The sequence below is a fragment of the Trifolium pratense genome, linkage group LG7 (genome assembly GCF_020283565.1).
Source record: "Trifolium pratense cultivar HEN17-A07 linkage group LG7, ARS_RC_1.1, whole genome shotgun sequence".
Classification (NCBI taxonomy): Eukaryota; Viridiplantae; Streptophyta; class Magnoliopsida; order Fabales; family Fabaceae; genus Trifolium; species Trifolium pratense.
The window spans coordinates 44998370-45018524 of record NC_060065.1 but is presented as its reverse complement, the minus strand read 5'-3'; the positions used below and the strand labels follow the sequence as shown (position 1 = coordinate 45018524).

General features: G+C 32.6%; 1 protein-coding gene across 2 annotated transcripts; it reads right to left on the bottom strand.

The window, feature by feature from the left end:
- Positions 1 to 15256: 15256 nt before the first annotated feature.
- Positions 15257 to 19209, bottom strand: LOC123894740 (G-type lectin S-receptor-like serine/threonine-protein kinase At4g27290). Of its 2 annotated transcripts, none has more exons than XM_045944806.1 (7): positions 17796 to 19209; positions 17240 to 17371; positions 16700 to 16860; positions 16387 to 16597; positions 16036 to 16273; positions 15788 to 15938; positions 15257 to 15690 (listed from the first exon to the last, which is right to left on the bottom strand). In XM_045944806.1, exons 1-7 carry the CDS (start codon positions 19099 to 19101, stop codon positions 15388 to 15390), a joined length of 2502 nt encoding a protein of 833 aa, XP_045800762.1. In that variant the 5' UTR covers positions 19102 to 19209; the 3' UTR covers positions 15257 to 15387. The 2 variants fall into 2 exon arrangements, with proteins under 2 accessions (XP_045800762.1, XP_045800761.1); XM_045944805.1 differs by having other exon boundaries at positions 16700 to 16851; positions 17796 to 19179.
- Positions 19210 to 20155: the final 946 nt, after the last annotated feature.

Genomic DNA, 20155 nt, shown 5'->3' with positions numbered 1-20155 from the left:
CTGAGGGACTAGGTTCCTCTGAGCTGTCAGCTTCTAAATCACTCAGATCATCATTGTCATTTTCACAAATGCCAGGATTCTTTCCCTCTTCACTTGGTGGAACAACATAATAAACCCAAGATTTTCCAACCTTTTTGGCAAAGGTCTTCAGCTTTGAATATGTTCTACCATATTCATAGCCAAGTCCTTCTCCTCTATGTCTCAAGACATTATAAATTCTATTAGCAGCTTTGCTCTTCCCAAGGTTGAGATGCACAAACTGTTGAAGAGCTATTTCCTGCTCATCAATAGGTTTGTGACAAACAGCACAACCCTTTTCAAAGTCATCTACTCTATTCAGAGTTTCTTGATATAGACCTTGAAAATGTTCTGCTTGCTCAGTCAGAGTGTTAAGCTTTTCTTGTAAAACTTTTTGTTTACTTAACACTCTGAGATGTTTCTCAATGACCTTGTTAAGTGCAGTTATAAGTTGAGATTTAGAGCAGTCAGAAAATACCTCATCAGTTACTTCTGAATCTGATTCTGATTCATCGTCTGAGTCTACATCTGAGTCAGCTGAAGCCATCAGGGCTAGATTTGCCTCTTCTTCTTCCTCAACTTCTTCCTCAGATGATAGCTCTTCAAAAGTAGCCATCAGACTCTTTTTCAATTTGCTCTTGAATTGTTGCTTCTTTGAGCTGTATCTTTTGCTTTTGTCTTTAGCAGACATTTCTGGACAATCAGCAATAAAGTGTCCAGGCTTCTTACAGTTGAAGCAATTCTTCTGATCATCCTTTTTGCTGACAAAATTTCTGGAGCTGTTACCTCCTCTGAAATTTCTTTTGTTAAATCTGTTCCATTGCTGAAACTTGGTGAATAAAGCAAACTCATCCTCATTCATCTCATCCTCTTGACCATCAGCAGAAGATTCTTCTTCAATATCAAGAAGCTGAGTCTTAAGAGCCTTAGAAGTAGTCTTAGTTGACTGTAAAGCCACTGACTTAGACTTCTTCTTAGTTTCTGAGTCAGCATCCAGAACCATCTCATGGCTTCTGAGATTGCTTATCAGAGCTTCAAGACTCAGAGTCTTGAGATTTTGAGCTTCCTCTATTGCAGTGACCTTAGGTCTCCAAGCAATAGGAAGACTTCTCAGAATCTTCTGAACATGGTCATAGGTTGAATAACTTCTCTTAAGAGCTTTAAGCCCAGATACAAGGATTTGAAACCTTGTAAACATAGTCTCAATGTTTTCATCTTGTTGCATAGTGAAAAGTTCATATTGCCTTATCAAAAGACTAGCTTTAGCCTCTTGAACCTTTTCATTACCATCATAGGTAGCACACATAGAATCAAAGATAGATTTAGCAGTAGACTTGTTCTCTATTCTGACATAATCCTCATGTCTAATAGCTCCAACAACAATATCCTTTACTCTATGATGTTTTGTGTAGATTTTTAGGTTAGCTGGTGTGAGTAACTTTCTATTCTCCATGGACAACCTACCATGTTCATTCAAGTTTTCAAAAGTTACTCCCAACTCAACCAAATCCCACAACTCATGATCAATAGCAGTAATATTGCTATACAGTCTCTCTTTCCACCATTCAAATAATGAAGCATCACCATTGAATATAGGGGCTTTTCTATTGCCACTATGTTCATGTGATTCATTACTTAAGTAGTCATAACCAAAAGCATTTCTAGGACCACCACCAGCACCACTGGCCTCACCTTCACCAGTAGTTCTAGTACTACTATCATCTCCTCCAGACATAGTGTTCTCACAAGATCTTTACTGTCTCACTGTTAAGTGAAAGTAACAGACCAGGTGCTCTGATGCCAATTGAAGGTGTGAAAACACAAGAAGGGGGGGGTTGAATTGTGTTTTAGCTAAGTTAAAACTTTTTCAAGTTCTTAACTCAACTATATTCGCAGCGGATAAATAACACAAATAATAATAAGAGAGAGAGAGAAAAGCACACAAGCAGTTTATACTGGTTCCTCTCACAAAACGAGAGTAGTCCAGTCCCCTTGCACTTCCAAGGGAGTTCACTATAATCACACAAGATTACACCTGCTCAAGCACACAAGCAAGAGACTTCTCAACAATGCTCAAGCACACAAGCAAGAGACTTCTCAACAATGCTCAAGCACACAAGCAAGAGACTTCACACTTAAGCACACAAGCTTAAGTTACACACTTAAGCACACAAGCTTAAGTTTCCTCAAGTAAATAGTAAAGTATATAAAAATATACAAATGCTCTTAGATGAACCTAAATAGAGCAAATACAAATATTACAGAGTATTTGGCTAAAGTGCAAAAACACTTGAGAAAGGTTCAGAGCTTGTATATCAGAGAGTTCAGAGTTTGTTCAGCGCACGTTCAATTCTTGATAATTGTATATTTGTTGTAGCTGAATCTTCTAGTATATATATACCACTAGAAAAGAGTCGTTGCAAAAGAACCGTTGGAGTTGATAAACTTTTGTCTTCAAGCAGTCTGTCTTGATGCAGTTGGTTGTATCCAAAACTAAGAAAGAGTTTCAGGTACTTTGACTACTGCAGAGTGGACTTTCCTTATTCAGCTAACAAAACTGAAGACCCACGTTCTCAAGATAGGACAGACAAAACAGAGGTAGCTGAACTGATCAGGCTTGAAAGGTCCTTTTCTCCATTGGTAGAAGAGTTGACTGGTGAAAGGAATCTTCACAGCTTTCAAAGAGATCTTCAGAGTTTGATGAAGCTCGTAGACAGACAGAAGTACTGAAGTCTTCATCCTCTGAACGTTGTAACCTCTGAAGTCCAACATCTTCTGAGCGCTTGTGAACTTCTGAGTTCACATCCTCTGAACTCCACTCAGGACTTAAATGATGCTTATATCTGCGCACTCAAAATAAATTTTTAGTCCTTCCAATTGTTAATTAATACTTTGTTATCATCAAAACCTTTATAGATTTAGGGGCAAACATTTTTAAATCAATTTTGTTCCAACATCAGGAAGCAATATAGACGACAAAGTTTTTATTTCCAAATTATCCTTAACACCATCTGAAGTCAGAATCCCTATCAAATTTCAATGTCGGCAGTTTCCTATCGCTGTTTAATTTGCCATGACTATTAACAAGAGTCAGGCCGTAAAATGTTGGAGTGTATCTTCCGCAATCAGTATTTTCGCATGGTCAGTTATACGTTGTTGTGTCAAGAGTCACATCGAGAAATGATTTAAAGATTTTAATCATTGATGATAACGGCAATCTTACAAATACCACTTCAAATGTCGTTTATAAATAATTTTTTTTGTAATTTGTACGATTGTTTGTACTTTCATATTTATGTAAGTTGGTGGAAATAAATTAGACAATAAATATTTTTCATTTATACACATATAAATTATTTTGTTTATCAGTCAAAATAGATGTAATATAATTGATTTACAATTTTTGACCCGTGTAAACACACGGGCATAGTGAGTAGTTAGAGCTAGTGAGTGGTGTAGGGCAAATAAGGATGTTGTTGGTAAGAGCAGGGCATGATCATGTTGGTAGGTGTCATGGCTTATGATTGACATTGAGGCCCACAAACTATTCCCTTCGTTTCAAATTGAGTGACAGAGTTGACTATATTATACTATTCATATATATTATTTTGATCATATTTTTCTACTAATAAATAAAAATAAATATTAGCATATAAGATATTGTTGGATTCGTCTCGATGAGTATTTTTAAAATATAAAATTTTTATAATTTTTACTATAATATAATTAAAAATATTAATCATCAAAGTTATGCATTGATATGCATAAACAATCAACCGTGTCACTCAATTTGGGAAGGACAGATAATGATTCTGTTATGAAATTGATGGAACATGAGAAGAATATTTACAGCAAATGTTGAATAAGGTTGATGATCTCATTTGACTTTTCTATAATTTGGTTCTTGGCGTCGACAAAAGGAATTAGATGACGCATCACACCGTGCATGCTGACCAAAATCATATTCTTATCTATAAAATAATCACATAAAATTTCAAAATGAGTATTCACAACTTTTTTTTAGTAGAAAGTAAACATAGTTATTGAAAATTCACAGAGGTAAATGGAGTAATTTTATGATCTGGATTCAATACAGTAAAAAATTCATGCAGTGTTCTTAAAGTTGTCAGATGATTTAAATTTCAAACTTTAATTTTATATTAAGTAAAAAATTAAAAATGTCATAAAATTTGAATTGTTTGATATTAATCATGTGGTTCAGATATGATGACCGCACCTGACTACAATTAATCTGTTCCTATATCTACTACAAAATTATAAACAGTGTGAAAGGTATCTTGTCAAAATCTATTATTATTTGGTCTTTTACATGTTATCAACGATTTTGAATCAGTTTATATGGTTTGCTTGTTTACAAGTTGAATCGTAATCCTTAAAGTAAATCATCGATAATTTTAAGTTACTTATACATGTCGTATATTATTTAGGGTATACAATTTAATTTTTTTATGATTAAATTTGTGTTTATTATAACTTAGATTTTTGTATGAAATATATTTTTTATATTTAATTTACATATTATATTTTTTTGGCGATCCACCGAATTTAATTTCCTGATTCCAACACCGTTTATAGTCAACTTCAATTTTGGGGTGGATAATTAGGATTAACTCAATTTCTAGCTGTGTTTCCATATCAATCAATATTGTAGGTTTATATTTCATAAAACTACTTCCATATTCATATCTATACATCTCATTTCGTGATCATCCATCACATTTTCTTTACCTAACACCACTTGAGGAGAATGTTGAACTTTTTCTGTTTCTATTAGGGGTGATCGCGGTGCGGTTTGGTTCGGTTTTGAGCATAAAAGTCATCCTAACCGCGAGATAAAAATGCATGCGGTTCGGTTTGGTTCGGTTGATTTTTAAAAAGTCATCCAAACCAAACCAAACCAAACCAATGCGGTTTGGATCGGTTCGGTTGGTGCGGTTTAAAACATAACGATTGTACCGAACAATTTTAAGCATAAAAAAAAAATAAAAAATTGAAGTTCCAAAATAACATTGTAGTACCAACAAAAATTATTTATCCAAAATAACATTATAGTAACTTACAATTTTAAATATATAAAAAAATTGAATTTTCAAAATAACATCACGGTACCGATAAAATTTGTTTATTTAAAATAACATTACAACACCAAAATAAAATTTCAGTACAAAAAATAAAAACAACTTGAAGTTCGATTAATTTGGTCGACTGACTTGGTAATTGGCCATGTATATTGGAATATAAATATATTTTCTTTTACGATATTGGAATATAAATATATAATAGTAACTTAATGCGGTTTTTGCGGTTATCCGCGGTTTTTGCGGTTTGCGGTTTTGCGGTTTGCGGTTCAGTAAGAAAGCCATCCAAATACATCCAAACCAAATGCGGTTTTTGCGATTTTCGGTTTGATTTGGTTCGATTTGCGGTTTTACTTTTGGATTGGTTCGGATACGATCACCCCTAGTTTCTATATCTTCCTTGAATTGGTCATATTCTTCATTTGATGAAGGTTTCATTATTAATTTCAAACTAGATTTAATTTGTATGCATAGTCGGCGCAATTTCATTTCACATACACTGATACGACCCAATTCAAGTAGAGATCTCACACTCTAGAATTTAATATATAAAAAAATTAATAATCACTATTTATGAATCTATCAAATTTATTCACCTCAGCGGATCTATCGGTACATTCAAAGTTTCAAACATTCACTTACCAAACAAAACGTACAGTTTTAGTTATTAATATAGTTAGGAACTATAGTCCATGAGCATAGTTCAGTTGGTAGAGATATTGCATGTTATTGCTGGGATTGAGGTTCGAACCCTGGTACTCCCACTTATTCACCTTAAAATTGAAATTATAACTGCTAGACTACTTGACAAAAAAAAAATATAGTTAGGAACTATTGGCTTAATTAGTGTGTATAGGTCCGTTCACAAGTTCTAACTTAATTAACAAATGTTGATAATGTTAGACTGAATACCTTGACTCGAAACTTCACAGTTGTGTGTTTAAATGATGGTTTCTACTTCGTCTAATAAAACAAAAATAAAATAAAATAGAAAATATTCCCTTAGATAATCTGAAACCGACCACGAGACCTTAATTATTAGGATTATTATTATTATTATTATGGTGTTGTTCTTGCTTCATGATTCCTAAGAAAGAGTAGCTAGGGACAAAGGTCACAAGCCACATGTACAAAGATAAAAATTGGCTTTTGCTTCACGGATTCAATGTCTTCATCAATTGTGTTTTCTAGAATCAATGTCTTCATCAATTGAGTTCAAACATCTGAGGCATATTGTTGCTTCCTTACAAAGCTTATGTGAAATGAAATTGATCCAAATAACCTAGAGTTTATCCAATATTTTAATAGTCCTCTTTTATCTACACATATTTTCTTCCATCATATAAGGGTATGATTGGTAAGTTCAATAATCTATAAGTAAGCTAACTTATAGCTTATTGGACTAGCTTATAAACTTGTTTGAAAAAAATAATTGTTTGGTAAAAAATTTCTCACGAGCTTATAGCTTTTTCTGAGATGCTATTTCAAGTAGCATTTGAGCTTACTTATAGTTTTTTTACAGTTTTTTTTTTCATTTTTAACCTTTAATTTAATTTTATTATTTTTTATAAAATAAAAAAACTACCCAGTAAAAAAAATTACCCACTACATATAAATGTCCTTTTATGTATTTTTATATTTATCAATCATTTAAAAAACTAATTTTACCAAACATTTTAATTTCAATCAGCTAGCTTATAACTTAATTTTATCAAACATAGCCTAAATAATACATTTAAGCGTAATGTGTGTAAATGTGTTTTGTTTCTACTTTCTGCATGTAATTAAGTTATGGATAAATTATCAAAGACTTTGGTGAACTTATGAATTGATTGAACCCCTAAATAATGGTTAACAACTAATTCTACGATAAGGACAAATTTTATCGTGGGGACTTTGTTGTTCTTCAAACAAAGTGTGGTCCAAAACTATATTCAGTTCTTTTTTTCTTTTTTTTTCGGTGAATCATTCAGTTCTCTTTCTTTATTTGCTCTTGCCACCTAACTTGATTATTTCTATCATTTATGGGATTTCGATTAAGTGCAATTACTGTATGCTGCCGTCAACTGTAGTGAGGTCATCAGGACTATTTGATTAAGATTTGACGGTTTTTAGTTTTTTTTTTACTATGTGCCAGTTTCTATTTAAAGACACTTTAATTTCTGTTTAATATTAAATTTTCATGATTGAATTAGAATCGTTGAATTTTGATTGTACGGTCATGATGAAGTTGCTAAATGCATGAGTCACTGATTTCTGATTGTATAGAATCGACGTCAATTTTAGGCTAATGTTTCAAAGTGTTGACACAGCGTTTATTTTGAATTTTGTCCAACAAAATATTCAAAAGGATTAACTGTCAAGTGTAATGAAGATCTTCATAAGTAATTGCTAAGCATGACGATTAAATGCTTACCAGCTAGTTTTCATCTTTGAAATTTTGTTTTCATATGATCAATGTCTTTCTATTTTCGCAAAAGTTAACAAATTGTTCGTCAAATGAAAATAATTGTTTTTTCTTCCGTTTTAGAGAACCGACAATCACCACTAAAACTCACACATAATTGTGAGGTCTTAGATTTAAATTCAAAAAAAGGTGTCTGATGTGACAATATCGACTTTTGTCAATTAAGATAGAAATGACAGATAAAATAATTTTTTACTCGAAGTGAAAATAATTGGGAAAATAGTCATTTTGATCCCTTAATATGTAATTCACTGTCATTTTGGTTTCTCACTAATGAAAAACTACTAAATAGTCCCTGAATCTGCATTCCGTTAGTCAGTTTAGTCCCTGCCATTAAGTTTACCCGTTAACTCAACAAAAACGCTGACGTGACATTTTTTTGGGCACACGTCAGCTTGCCAAGTTGACACTAGGGACGGGGAAACAACCATTTTGGTCCCTGAATGTGCAACTCTCTATCATTATGGTCCCTAATGTTAAAAATTGTCATTAACTTTATATAAAAAAAAAAAAACTTATGTAACATTTTTTAGTGACACGTGACACACAGAGTTAACGGTCAAACTTAATAACAGAGATCAAACTGACTAACGAAATGCAGATTCAGGGACTATTCAATAGTTTTCCTCAGTGGGGGAGCAAAATGACAGCGAATTACACATTGAGGGACTAAAATGACTATTTTTCCGAAAATAATTGTTGAAGGTCCATAAATTTATTAGTTTTTTTTTTCTTTATTTTGGGCCGGTGAAATATGGATTGTATATAAAAGGCACATGGGCTAAACACAGGCTGAAGGCAAAAAGAGGAGAGTTTTGCTTTTCACAACCCCTAAATTGCTTACGCACCCTTTGAAATTATCATACTAACTCCTTGCTTTCTAGGACGCAAGCACTTTTCGCATTCTATGTAGCGAGTGACAATATTTTTAACTCAAAAAAGCGTATGTGTCCCCCTAGAAGAAAAAAATCATGAAAAAAACGAGTTTCGCATTCTAAAAAGTGAACTATATAGTAGAATAGTTAGTAGAATAAAAAATTGTACGAAGGTTTTTTAGAGGTGCTAAATCAGTACAATGAAGGTTTAGGAATAACCTAAGCTTCACTTATAGAGATATATAAGTAACATATGTCAGAAAAATACAAAGCCTACCTCCCAATTTGTGTTCCAGAAAGATTCAACTGAGATATCCCACACCCATTTTTTTATACATTTCAGATTCTTTGGAACTGAATTAAAAGTTTTTTAAAAAAATCTTTTTTACTTTTTGTTCTACCTATAAGCGTTCTCGAAATTTACGATTGAAGCTATGTTTATTTGGGGGGCCAGGAAGCATATAGGGGGTGTAATGAGCAATTTTCCAGAAAGAGATATGTAGTGTCTAAGAATAAGACAAACAATGAAGAATAAAAATATCGGTGTTTTTTTTTACGCCATGTGTTTCTCCTGCACGATGCTATACTTAAGTAGCGGATGAATCAAATTGAGAAATTTGAGAAAAAAAAGAAAAATGTTGAGAAACTTCGCGGGCACCAAAAGAAACACCCAAAAAATATTGAATATTGGATGGTTATTCTTTGCCACCTGAATTGCTCACACTAAAAAAAATGCTACCGAAAGATATCTCCTGGTAAGATTTATACTAGCGGAAGATATTTTCTGATAAGATTTATACTAGCAGAAGACATCTTTTCGGTAAGATTTATACTATCAAAAGATCTATTCCGGTAGATAAGAGACGCATCATCAGAGATTCTAACATCATCGGAGCTTCTAATGAATCAGAATCTCCGATCATGTTATCTTATCTACCGGATGAGATCTTTTGATAAAAAGCAACCATAAAAAAATTGACAACTTTTTCCAACTCTATGGTTCTGTTTTTTTTTTACAACAACCTTTATCATTCTAATTTACTCCTTCAAAAAAAGAACAGAAAAAATATCATTTTTTTTAATTCATCCTGGACGAGAGAAAAAATATTTTCTTTTCCTTTTCGGGGGTGTGATTTTTAAGAAATAACATTTTTCTTTTCCTAAATCCGACGTGTATGTCAATGTCACCCCCATTCCTTGTTAGCATACAGATTAATGGGTATTTCTTAAAAACCTATAATTTCTACACGTCGGAAATAGATTCTTCTTATCCTAAACATTTTTTTATCAAGTCTACTTTACCTTTTTGTTAATAGGTTCATTGTATTTTCTACATTACTCTACAATTTTATTTTGTTTTGCACAGTATGTTTAGGATAATTTCTGAACCCGTCTCCCAAAAATGCGGGGGCTTACCATAACCGTATTTTCAGTACTTCTGTCATTCGATAACTAAACACCCAAAAATATTGTAGCTTAACATCAAGTACTATAACATCACTATACTATAACAATGTAGCTTGACACCCAATATTCTATCATATAATCAGTATATTTATCCCATATTTTGTACCGGAGGAATTTTATTCTTGAAGAAGACGTTCAAGCCGAAAGGTTTTTGGAGATAAACATCACTGATAGTCATGTAAATGGGAAAAATATCTTGGTAACAATATAGTTTTTTTTTTTTAACATTTGTCAAATTGTTATATTTAAAAAATCTTATGTCATTATTTAAATATATAAGCTATTTGTCGCCCGTTGATGGCGAATTCAGCAAGTGTACTGAATCGTGCAAGTAATATATTTAAAACGGTAAGACCGAGTGTCGAACTCAAGGATCGCGTTATAATGTTGAATTGTGATTTTTACTCGATTGAACAAAAGGTTTTAGTTTAATTGGTTGCAATAGCAATAATAATAATGACAACGAAAATTCCTTTGTATTTGATAATAATAAAAATGTCAGGGATGAGTTTCACTAGACTCCTATTTTGAGTTTCTGACTTGACTATAACAATTGAATCTATTTATCAAATTATTACCGAATTCTCTAAATTATTCGTGCCCTAATTCCTTAGTGACAGAATCGTTAATTCTAAAATAACCCCTAATTCCTTAGTGAATTTAAGATTAGAATTAAGCATGAGTGAACAAGAATTCTTAATTGGTTTCAAGGGTTTGCATCTATTCCTAGACTACAAAGGCAAGAATTTCTTATCTCAAAGCATTCATAAATTCAACTCCCGTATCACAATATGAACCACAAATCAATTTAACGGCGGCCAAGCGATAAAAGCATTAAGCGCGGAGATAAGTAAAATAATTCAATAAACTTCTTCAATAATCATAAATCAAATCATAGAACAAGAATAGTCATCTAGATTTACTCATCCCTAACAATGGAAAATTAGCTACTCATAACAATCAAAAGAGGAATTAAGAATTACACAATTGCACTTGAATGGTCGAAAGAATTGTTCTCCAAAGTGCAAGTAGATTCTCCTCTCTTTCTCGTCCTGTGCTGCCTTCTCTTCTCTCAGTCTGTGCGTGGATCCCCTTAGGTTCCTGTACTCGTCCCTTATATATCAACACAAGTAGCCAAGACCTATATTTTTCTCTCCAGTTCCGTGTAGTGCTTTTTTTCAATAATCAACCCAATGTTTTTCACTTTGTGACATGGGCCAGGCTCACATTTTCTATTCTCACCCCACAAAGACTTTGCACTTATGATATATACTTGTTTTGTACAAAATTATGGGACTTTAAATTGACTATTTTTTCATTCAAACTTTCTTACCTGCTGACAATTCAAATAAAACACTAAACTTTGGCGGATTAGAGATCAGTCTAAAGAAAACATATATAAATCACACAAATATTTCAAAACCACAATTTATTCAAATTTCCCTTAAATTAATTATTAAACTAATAACAATAAACTAAAACTTAATTAAAAAGACTCTAAAAACTACATTTGACGAGACGTAATCACAACCCCAAACTTATTCTGTTACTTGTCCTCAAGGAACAAAACTTCAAAAAGTGAGTGTGCAATTAAACTTCAAACACGTGATCAAACTTTCCTGTCAATCTATCTTCATAATCAATATTAGCAAACATGTCAGCAAACAAAAATATCATACTCAAGATCACTTTCATCCACAAACAATCGATCAGGAACGCAATGCAATTCATTCAACACTTATCCATCAAACTCATATCTCTCTCTTCACACAATCTCACAAAATTCTCTCAAGTGTTTAAGGGTTAAGAATATCACTCAAATCCTAGATCATGCATCCGCCTACCATAAGCTTGAAAAAATTCTATACAGCAATCACAAAATAATTATGCATACACTTTTAGAGGACTTTTCAGGTTATAACGGGGCTTAGGTGAAGGTGGGATATATATTTTTGGATAGTAGGCTAAAGACTTGGAGTTAGATAGACTATCTCAATATGTCCACTTGTTACAATTCACACCAAAACCTTTAATAAGATAAAACTTGAGAGCTTAGAGAATTGTTGTCTAATCACAACCTTTAGCACAAAAATTTAAATGCATATTTTTGGCTTTTGATTTTCTTTTCTTTTTTTTTTCTTCCAATTTTTCTTTCTTTCTTTCATTTTTTTTTTCAATTCTCTTTTTTTTCTTTCTCTTTCACAGTTCTTCAATTTTTTTGTGTTTGCTCTCTTTTCCCCAAAATCATTCATTCTTCTTTCAATTGTCACCCCAAACTTAAAGGTTGCTATCCCATGAGCAACCCCAAACTTAAAATTTTACCAAGACTCAATGAGAAGTCCCTAATTAACTCCAAGTAAGGTGGGTATTTTTTTTTTTCGGTCTTTGGCTTGTAATGTGGCTCAGTAACACAATAAAAGGGTATCAGGCTCAAAGGGGTTTAGCAAAGGATAATATTATTCATAGGGTGGTCAGAAAAGGCTCAAGGTACCAAACAACATGCCTCAGTGTAATGCAAAAATCATATGCAATGCCGTTAAGAATAAATGCAAGTTCTGAAGGAAAAACACATGTCTGGACAATTCACACATCAAGAAAAAAAATTCAAGTGTTTAGGCTCAAAAGCTTACAGTTGGGATAATAGAGAGAAATAAGAGCATTTGGCATTATGTCAAACAAAAGATATTATTCCATCAAAATCATCGGCAGACTAGTATAATCAAAAAGCAATCAATTGTGCAAGCTAACAGTTTTTTCTAAGATAGAGACAAACTAACAGTTCAATCAAGTCAAGTGTTCAAAATCAAACCACACAAGAAAATTAATATTTCAAACAGATCAAATTCGGGACGTGACTAATTCTCTCAAAAGTATTTATTCAGACTCAACAGGAAGTTTTAGAACTAACATAAACAAGAAAATAAAATTGAAATTAAAGCTAAGTTACCTCTCATGGGTTGCCTCCCATGCAGCGCTTCTTTAATGTCATTAGCTTGACACATCAACCACTATTAAGGTGGCATATATGACACAAAGAACACATCATCCTTCTTCTTCATTTTGTTGGGTAGGAACTCCATGAACTTGAGATATAGATGATGTTTCTTCCATAACTTTTTCAAGTGGAAATTAATGAACAAAGCATAAATGACATCCAAAACTTCATCAATCTCCTCTCTTTTCTCTACCTTGTTGCTAAAAACAATTTGAGGAATGTTTTTATGTTGAGAAATTTCTTGGTCGACATATTCACTACTCAAAAGTTGAGACTTTTGAGTTTCCACTAGATTATCCTCAACTTTTATTAATTCTTCCTCCTCATCTTTCTTTTTCACATCAATGAGGTCATCTCCAATCTTGAACTTCTCATTCATCTTTTCAAATTCCACTATTTGTTCATATAACCTTTCGCATTGGCTTTCAAATTTGTCAATTGAACCTTGATTAATATTCATGAATTCAATCAAAACATCTTTGATGTGAGAGTTCTTGTCATATAAATCTTTCGGTAACACTTGAGGAGGTAACATTTGTTCCCAATTGATCTTTTTCATGTAACACTCCTCCTCTTCTTGTGGTAGGACATTATAATCAACAATATCATCCCTATATTCTTCATCATAAAAATCATCCTTAACAAATCGCACCTGGAGAAGCTCTTGTTCAAGTTCATCTCTCGTGATTTGTCCCTCAAGTATACGACATTGAGCAGTTAGAAGACAAGTATCAAGCTCTTCCAATATTTGTCGTAGGACAGAATCATCAAAGTCTTTCATGCTATATGGTGGATAATTATCTCAAACAAAAGAAAAAACACCACTAGCACACAACATTAGTAAACTCAACAAATAAAAAAATAAATATAAAAATCAAAGAAAAACTAGAATTTTGTTGCAGAGCAAAAAATTTCAATTAAGCAAAAACAAAAATTCAACAATGATTTGGCAATCCCCGGCAACGGCGCCAAAAACTTGATGGCGAATTCAGCAAGTGTACTGAATCGTGCAAGTAATATATTTAAAACGGTAAGACCGAGTGTCGAACTCAAGGATCGCGTTATAATGTTGAATTGTGATTTTTACTCGATTGAACAAAAGGTTTTAGTTTAATTGGTTGCAATAGCAATAATAATAATGACAACGAAAATTCCTTTGTATTTGATAATAATAAAAATGTCAGGGATGAGTTTCACTAGACTCCTATTTTGAGTTTCTGACTTGACTATAACAATTGAATCTATTTATCAAATTATTACCGAATTCTCTAAATTATTCGTGCCCTAATTCCTTAGTGACAGAATCGTTAATTCTAAAATAACCCCTAATTCCTTAGTGAATTTAAGATTAGAATTAAGCATGAGTGAACAAGAATTCTTAATTGGTTTCAAGGGTTTGCATCTATTCCTAGACTACAAAGGCAAGAATTTCTTATCTCAAAGCATTCATAAATTCAACTCCCGTATCACAATATGAACCACAAATCAATTTAACGGCGGCCAAGCGATAAAAGCATTAAGCGCGGAGATAAGTAAAATAATTCAATAAACTTCTTCAATAATCATAAATCAAATCATAGAACAAGAATAGTCATCTAGATTTACTCATCCCTAACAATGGAAAATTAGCTACTCATAACAATCAAAAGAGGAATTAAGAATTACACAATTGCACTTGAATGGTCGAAAGAATTGTTCTCCAAAGTGCAAGTAGATTCTCCTCTCTTTCTCGTCCTGTGCTGCCTTCTCTTCTCTCAGTCTGTGCGTGGATCCCCTTAGGTTCCTGTACTCGTCCCTTATATATCAACACAAGTAGCCAAGACCTATATTTTTCTCTCCAGTTCCGTGTAGTGCTTTTTTTCAATAATCAACCCAATGTTTTTCACTTTGTGACATGGGCCAGGCTCACATTTTCTATTCTCACCCCACAAAGACTTTGCACTTATGATATATACTTGTTTTGTACAAAATTATGGGACTTTAAATTGACTATTTTTTCATTCAAACTTTCTTACCTGCTGACAATTCAAATAAAACACTAAACTTTGGCGGATTAGAGATCAGTCTAAAGAAAACATATATAAATCACACAAATATTTCAAAACCACAATTTATTCAAATTTCCCTTAAATTAATTATTAAACTAATAACAATAAACTAAAACTTAATTAAAAAGACTCTAAAAACTACATTTGACGAGACGTAATCACCCGTGCATTGCACGGGTCCGATTACTAGTAAATTTCACACACGAACACAAATAACTGATTTTATTTTGTTGAATTCAACTATAACTAACCGGTTAGTTTCACATTGACTATAAAAAGACAAAATGTTAAATTTTCCGAACTCTCTAAGATCTTTAGAAAGAAAGGCATAACCACTATTTAGTCACTTACAATCAATCTGAATTTCCACTACAATATTCTTCAAATATACAACAATGATATCTTAGGATAAAAATCATCATCTAGCCTCCAATAATGTAATTGTTATTTCATTTGTGGAACTTAGCAGTTGCTTACTTGTGGATGACTCTCCTTCACTTGAATCTTTCAAAAAGAATCCTGGCTGTTTTGGTTCAGGCAATTCAAAATCACTTACCAACATTAGAATCACACATGACATTATAGGTCTATCCTCTGGATTTTGTTGAACACACAAGAGACTAACATGAATGCAATGTAATATTTGTGATATAAAACAAGAGTCTCCTATGTTTTTATCAATCAATTTTAATGGTCTTCCTTCTTTCCAAAGTTTCCATGCCTGAAAAAATTAAATTAAAATTGCTTGTAATACAAGAAACAATTTTTATGATACATTTGAAATTAGCAAAAGCAAAAACAAAATTTTAGATACTTACATAGCCTATGAGATTGTGACTTTGGTTTTGATTATAGTATCCTCTGCTTCGGTTCCCCGATATAATCTCCATCAACAAAACACCGAAGCTGAAGACATCTGACTTCACTGAAAATAAACCATCTGTAGCATATTCTGGTGCCATGTAACCACTACACAACACATTTTAAAACGAAACTTTTAAGCCTTAACTAGGAGAACATTTGTACTATGAATTCAACACGAATGAAAAATAACTGATTTACTTACTATGTTCCAACTATTCTCCTGGTGTTTCCTTCATTTTGATCTCCTCCGAAAATTCTAGCCATGCCAAAATCTGAAATTTTGGGATTCATTTCCTTATCTAGTAAAACATTACTCAACTTTAGATCTCTGTGAATAATCCTTAGTCTCGAATCCTGATGAAGATAGACAAGTCCCCTAGCAATTCCACATATAATGTCGAAACGCTTTGACCAATCGAGTAATTCACTTTTCTGCTTATCTACAAGATTCCCATCAGAACAAGAAAAGAAGAAGAAAAAAAAATGTTAAGAGATACTGAAAATCATTTAACAACATTTAACAATCTAAATAGACAATTTATTATATGCATACCAAAAATAAAGGAGTCCAAGCTACTATTAGGCATGTATTCATAAACCAACATTTTTTCTTCTCCTTCAAGGCAACAACCAAGAAGCTTTACAAGATTTCGATGTTGAAGTTTCGCAATCAATTTTACTTCGTTTTTAAACTCATTCAACCCTTGGCCTGAGCTTGTTGAAAGCCTTTTCACAGCAATTTCCACTCCATCAGTTAGAATTCCCTAAAATTCAAAAATTTCAATTGTTAGAAAATGCTCATTTTTCTATTTCAACTTCTCAATTCTTAATGTCATTAACCCATTAATAATCTATAAGCTATTTACCTTGTATACAGGTCCAAAACCACCTTCTCCAATTTTGTTACTGATTGTAAAGTTGTTAGTGGCTTTTGCTATTGTTGACAAGTTAAAGACTGGTAAATCTCCATCATCCACCTGCATCCCACTGTTTTGATGATCTTCTTTGATACTGAAATCTGATTTATCTAAGACATTACAGTAAATGATTTTAGATTAAGCATGTCAGCGTATATATATCCTCCATAGCACCGACACTTATTATTACATTTAATTAATCCATTTATCAAATTATTTTCATTGTCAACGTGTTAGTGTCGTGTCCGTGTCAGTGCTTCATAGTATATACTAGTACTATATATCTTGCTGCAACAATTTCTTCTAAGTTTTGAAAGAACTAAAACTTTATATTTTATTAAATAAAAAACTCCCTAATCAAAGAAATTGAACCACATTAGCACCTATATAGTAGTCAAACTGTATGCATACTTATAATGTGATTAATTCTGTGAACATGAACACAACAACTTAGACTTAAAATTTTATTTTTGAGAATAGAAACTATACCTTTTACATAAGTGCTTGATTTCTGTCTATAACACCAACCAAGTATGAGTATACCACAAAATATTGCTATGGCAAGAGAAACTATTACTGCCACTATAACTCCTTTCTTCTTGTGACCCACATTGACATGTTCTAATTCAATTGCATCACCAAACAAAAAACCATAGTTAAAATCAAGGGTTAAATGGTGTTTACCCCTATAATGTTAGCGAATTTTGATTTACCACTCTAATATATATAAGTTTTTTTCGATTACCACTGTAATGTCAAAATTCTGTCCTTTTAACGGCTCATTAATACATTGGCTTAAGATTCCGTATTTTTGCCTCCTAGAAGTTTGGTTTACCCCCTTACTAAACATGTCACGTCATCATTTTTGAGGAATCTTTAGCCAACATATTCAATAAGGGGCTAAAAGGACGGAATCTTGACATTACAGAGGTTAATAAGGAAGCTAAACACTATTTTACTCTAAATCAAATCACAAATTCATAAAGGGAATGTAAATATTCAAAGATTAACATAAATATATCATAAGCTAAGTTCATAATCATACCTAATTCTGAAGAATCCATTCTAACATACAAGTCTTGCCCTCCAGCTGCAAACTGTCTAATATCAGTTAAATCACCAAACCACAAAGCACAACCACTTCCTTCACCTCTTACATCTGAATTTGCATATGCCATACAAGAACAATTATCCAAACACTTCACTCTACATTCCTCCAAACCAATTGTTTGATCCAACCAACTATTTGTAGTGTCAGGCCCTTTCATACCACTTAACTTCACAAATCCATCCTTGTTTTTCTCCTCGCAAAGCAACGCCTTATTTCGTACGCATCCATTAGACCAATCCATCGCATACCATGCTTGCGGCGACTTAGGTTTAAAACCTTTCATACATTGACACACAGGTGAATCAGAAATAACACAACTTGAATAAGCTCCACATAGTGCATAACTATCACATAAATCCAATGGTACCGACGTGTAGATTTCCCATCTTTTCGCCGATTCAATCCACACATAACGATAACGAACAGACGCAGTTGCATTTAAAACTAACCGCGTGACAGCAGACGAGTTTTTTAGGCTATAAGTGTAGTAAAGTTCATCCTTATTGTAAACAAACCTGTAATCATAAATTGGATTCGGCCTAACTTGTGGCGAACCACTTGAATGCAAACCATTCCATGGTCCACTTCTGTAGAACTTTTTATCACCCTTCATCATATATGCATCAGGATTGTTATGTGGAACCATACCGAAAGAAAAATCACTCGGTGATGGATCATCGGGACTTTTCCAAGCAGTTAAACGTCGATTAAGACCGGTTTTGAAGTCCAAACCAAACTTCATTTCTGGTAAGAAAGTATCTGTTGGATAATCAAAACTCTGCCACAAGAAAGATTCTTTGTTTTCTTCATTCTCATCGATTAGCACAAGATTTCCGGTATCTAAAAGAAATGCTACTACCGGTTTCTCTTGTTTTTTCCGAAGAGAATTCGATGTTGTAGACCAAACAACAGAACCATTATTCTTAGTGAGGATAAGGTTTCCAGTGATGTTGTTTAATGATAATGTTCCTGATGAATCATTGATTGGATTGTTTCTGTTTGCAACCCAAACAACTGTTTGAATTGGAATTTTCTTGTACCAAATTCCAAGATAACGTTTGTTGGAATTTCCTGGTGTGAAGAATCCAAGTTCATAGATTCCACCTTTGGAAACTAAGGTGTTTCCATCATCTATTAAGGAAATGGATTGAGATATTGAGTTAATTGCTAGAGAAATTTGAGAAAAATATATAAGTATATGATAAACATGGAAAATTATACTCATTATGATTAAAGACATAATGTTACATGAAGTTTAGCTTGATGCATATATGGTGTGATTGATGGACTAAGGAAAAAGAAACATAAAAATGAAATTAAGAATTTTTTTTAGTGTAAATATGTTTTTAACCTGCAAAGTAGACGACTTTTGGTTTATCCTTTGCAAAATGAATTTTTTGGATTATCTCCTGTAATGTGAAGATTCTCTGGTTTACCCCTCATAAAAAATTTTGACCTAAGATTCCACAAAAATGATGACGTGGCACGATCAGTCAGGGGATAAACCAAAACTCGCTAACATTACAGGGAGCAAAATAACGGAATCTGAAGTCAACATTTTTCATGAGAAGGGTTAACCAGAGAATCTTCACATTATAGGGGAAATCAATTTATTTATTTTTGCAAGACGGTAAATTAAAACTCACCTACTTTGCGGGTAAAAAACTATTTTCGGGTAAAAAACTATTTTTTTATTTTATTTTTATTTAGTTGGTTGTTGTGTTAAGTGTGAACATTGGACTTGACTTGACCATGATGTTTTCCTCTGTGTGGGGGAGCATTTTGGGTGTTTATATGATCCACACATTAAAAAAAGTTGGGAAATCATGTCTAGTATTTGTGATAATTACTTTAACAATTTAATATAAATGTTGAGTTTTACAAATTTATAATATAGATAAATTGAAGCTTATGTAAGTTGAATGGACATTAAACTTTAGAAAGAAAGTACTCCCTCCGGTCCTTTTTATAAGGAACACTTTGAAAAAATCACACAGACCAATGAAGCACATTTAACATAGTTATTTTCATTTAACACTCTTATAAATTTAAATTTATTCCATGTATACCCTTATTTAATTACTCTTTATTCAACTAACTTACTTATTTTTAAATTCTCTCTCATAATAAATAAGGGCATAAGTGAAATTGAACATTTAAAACATTTGAAAATTGGTCAAAGTTTCTTATAAAAAGGACCAAATTTTTTGCCCTAAGTGTTCCTTATAAAAAGGACCGGAGGGAGTATAATATAATGTGTCAATATTACCTTGTGCAAGTGGATCCCACCAAAA